A 3,362-nucleotide genomic window follows, 5' to 3' on the forward strand; every position below is an offset into this window, starting at 1 on the left:
AGATGACTCTAGGCTGTAATCTAGATTTTTTTTTTTCATGCTGACTGCTTAAAGCAAGTACTGGAATCTGTTTTAATAATCAAAATTATCTGAATAATATAGTTAAAAATCTTTCCATGTATTTTCTAAATAATAAATTGACTTTTTGTCACATACCTTAGGAGTCTCTCCTGCACCACCTCACCAAGCATTAAGCCGTCTCCTTCATCTCAGGCAACAGCAGACCTGAGGGAAAGTTTTCTTCTCAGAAATATATTTGCATCATTTTCTTCACATCATAATGTGTTTAGTTGTCACTGAAAAAGAGAGGAGCGAGTATGATTTAGTTAATACATAAGGACTCTGCTTAAGGAAATTTAGCAACATTTTGGGGGAAAAAATAAAAATGTTCTTCTTTGAAAAAATTAAGCAAGGTTTCCTTAAATGGTCTTACTAGATATGTGTCTGTTGTTGAGTTTTCATTTTTAGACACTATATGAATTCATGCTAAGAAAAAGATTTTTAAAATGTTGAGGTTTATTACCTTCAGACAGTGGATAGCCTAAAATGATTATTCAGTTAAACTACTTGCAGCATTGTTGATGATGAAATTATTAAGTTTGTGCTTATGTACAATCCAGATAGTGGGCTAATCGATTTACATGCAAGTCTTATTTATTCTTTCAGCAACGCTATGATTTAAATCAGGGATTGACAACTTTTTCTTTTTCTGTAAGAACAGATGTGTTCTCTGTCACAGCTACTCAGCTCTTCCAGTGCAGTCAGGGGCTGTGCACAAATGCATGGATGGACATGGCTGTGCTCAGTAAAGCTTTATTTACAAAAGCATGTGGCAGGCTGGATTTGACCCAAAGGCCCAAGTGCGCCAGCTCCTGATTTAGTTGATTTTCATTACATTCCATCGTAAAGAAGAAGAAATTAAAACAATGAGTTTGAATAATCTGCACAAAGTCACACAGCTGGTAAATAAGGATATGAGAACTTACACTTAGGTTTGCCTGACTTTAGAGCTCATGTTCTTAATAATTAACTGTCATCCTATGACTAGTTCCAAGTTATTAATAGTATAATGATGTGATTGCTATGTCTGTTTTTGGTTTTTAACAGGCTTTTGCTCTTGAAGTCATTAAATCTGCTCACGAATGCTGGAGAGCCTTGCTCATGGACAAGTGTGATGGTGGGGCCATAAATTGGTAAGAATTTGTCTTTTCTATGTAGTGTTAATTTTTATTATTAATTGCTACTAAAGAGCCATATAATACTACTCAGATCTTTTGTTTGTTTCTTTTAAACAGAATTGCAATTTTTTTTTTTTCACTTAAAAAGTGTTTAAAGAGCACCTATTTGGAAAGCATTGCCAAGTACTGGGCACTGTGAAATTAGAAATTGACATGATCACTTTTCTCAAGGGATTTATAGTTTAGTAGGGAATATTGTCAAGTAAACAAGCATTTACTCACAATGAATTGTGATATATGCAAAAGTAGAGCAAAAAACAGTGATTTTTCAACATGCAGACATATGATTATTTAATATATATTATATGTACCACATCATTTCTTGGTAAGAGTAAAAAAAGCCTCTTATCCAACATGATCTGGGTCACCAGATAATTATTAAGGGGAATCAAACAAACATAAGATGTATAATTCAAACATTTTATTTTAGTTTAAAACATTTAAATGTATGTTTATTTATCAATCTGTGGATATAAGGCTAAGACTTTTTCTGTAGGGATTCCATGTAGACTATATAATAGAATAATATAATAGACTATATAATGGAGAATGAAGATCAGATCCTGCAATCTTTATACTCCTTATACTTAAAAACCTTTGTACATTCTTAGGATTCTTTTTATCTAACCTTTTACACTTGTCTTGGTGATGGTTTAGTTGCTAAGTTGTGTTTGACTCTTGCGACCCCATGGACTGTAGCCCACCAGGCTCCTCTATCCATGGGATTTTCCAAACAAGAATACTGGAGTGGATTGCCATTTCCTCCTCCAGGGGATCTTCCCAACCCAGGAATCGAATCCAGGTCTCCTACATTTCAGGCAGATTCTTTACTGACTGAGCTATGAGGGAAGCCCTTATAGCTGGGTTGTCTTACCTACACCTAATTTAACACCCAAGTTTTTATAGTAGCTCAGTGGTAAAGAACCACCTGGCAATGCACGAGATGTGAGTTCAGTCTCTGTGTCAGGAAGATCCCCTGGAGAAGGAAATGACAACCCACTCCAGTATTCTTGCCCGGAAAAATCCCATGGACAGAGGAGCCTGGTGGGCTACAGTCCATGGGGTCACAAAGAGTTGGACACGACCTAGTGACTGATCACCGACAGCAGAGCCTTGACAGTGTTTGCAGCCTCAGTAGTTTTAGAGCCTACTTGGTGTCCATAGAAATAATTCTGTTTCCACATTCCCTTCATCAGGGAGTATCATATAGCTTAAATCATGAAGTTATAATAACAAAGGCAACTGACATAAAAGATTTGAACATGAAAACAACTGACTCTTGGTAAGCCTAACTAACAAGCAAAAATACAGTCTTTCTGGCAAGCAGAAACCTACCCAAGTTCATTGTCCTCTTTGAATCAGAAAATGGGAAGCCATTTATTCTTTCAGTAAGTACTGATTGAGGGGCTCCTGCCAGGTACTGTGCTGGAGTACAGTGAATCTACTCCTTGTGCTCTTGGAGCCCAAAGTCTGGGAATCAAGAGGGAAATCATTAAAAAAAAAAAAAAAGGAAATCATTAGACCAAAGTAATATGGGATAAAGAATTAGTCAGTCTCAGGGAATGTTTAATTCAAGTTCAGAGGCTTACCTTGTAAATGCTTGGGCATTATAGCTTCAGATTCTATTGCTCTCTTTTTAAAAAATTTTAATTATAGATGATTTACAATATTGCATTAGTTTCTGCTCTACATCAGAATATATCAGTTGTATGTATATATCCTTCCTTTTTTAGATTCTTTTCCCTTTTAGGTCATTACAGAGTACTGAGTAGAGTTCCCTGTGCTATACAGTGGGTCCTTATTAGTTACCTAGAGCTCTGACAAACCTAGATAGCATATTTAAAAGCAGAGACATCACTTTGCCAACAAAGGTCCATCTAGTCAAGGCTATGTTTTTTCCAGCGGTCATGTATGGACGTGAGAGTTGGACTGTGAAGAAAGCTGAGCACCGAAGAATTGATGCTTTTGAACTGTGGTGTTGGAGAAGACTCTTGAGAGTCCCTTGGACTGCAAGGAGATCCAACCAGTCCTTCCTAAAGGAGATCAGTCCTGGGTGTTCATTGGAAGGACTGATGTTGAAGCTGAAACTCCAATACTTTGACCACCTGATGTAAAGACCTGACT

At 36.6% G+C, this 3,362-nt stretch overlaps 1 protein-coding gene across 1 annotated transcript in view; it reads left to right on the forward strand.

Annotated features, from left to right (window-relative positions):
• PPA2 (pyrophosphatase (inorganic) 2) overlaps positions 1-3,362 on the forward strand; it is a 100,219-nt gene that overhangs the window by 73,216 nt on the left and 23,641 nt on the right. Inside the window, exon 9 of the mRNA XM_010848347.1 lies at positions 1,108-1,193. Coding sequence (XP_010846649.1) covers positions 1,108-1,193 — 86 coding nt within the window. The remainder of the gene's footprint in view (positions 1-1,107; positions 1,194-3,362) is intronic.

This window comes from Bison bison, unplaced genomic scaffold (genome assembly GCF_000754665.1).
Source record: "Bison bison bison isolate TAMUID 2011002044 unplaced genomic scaffold, Bison_UMD1.0 scf7180017864263, whole genome shotgun sequence".
NCBI classification, from domain to species: domain Eukaryota; kingdom Metazoa; phylum Chordata; class Mammalia; order Artiodactyla; family Bovidae; genus Bison; species Bison bison.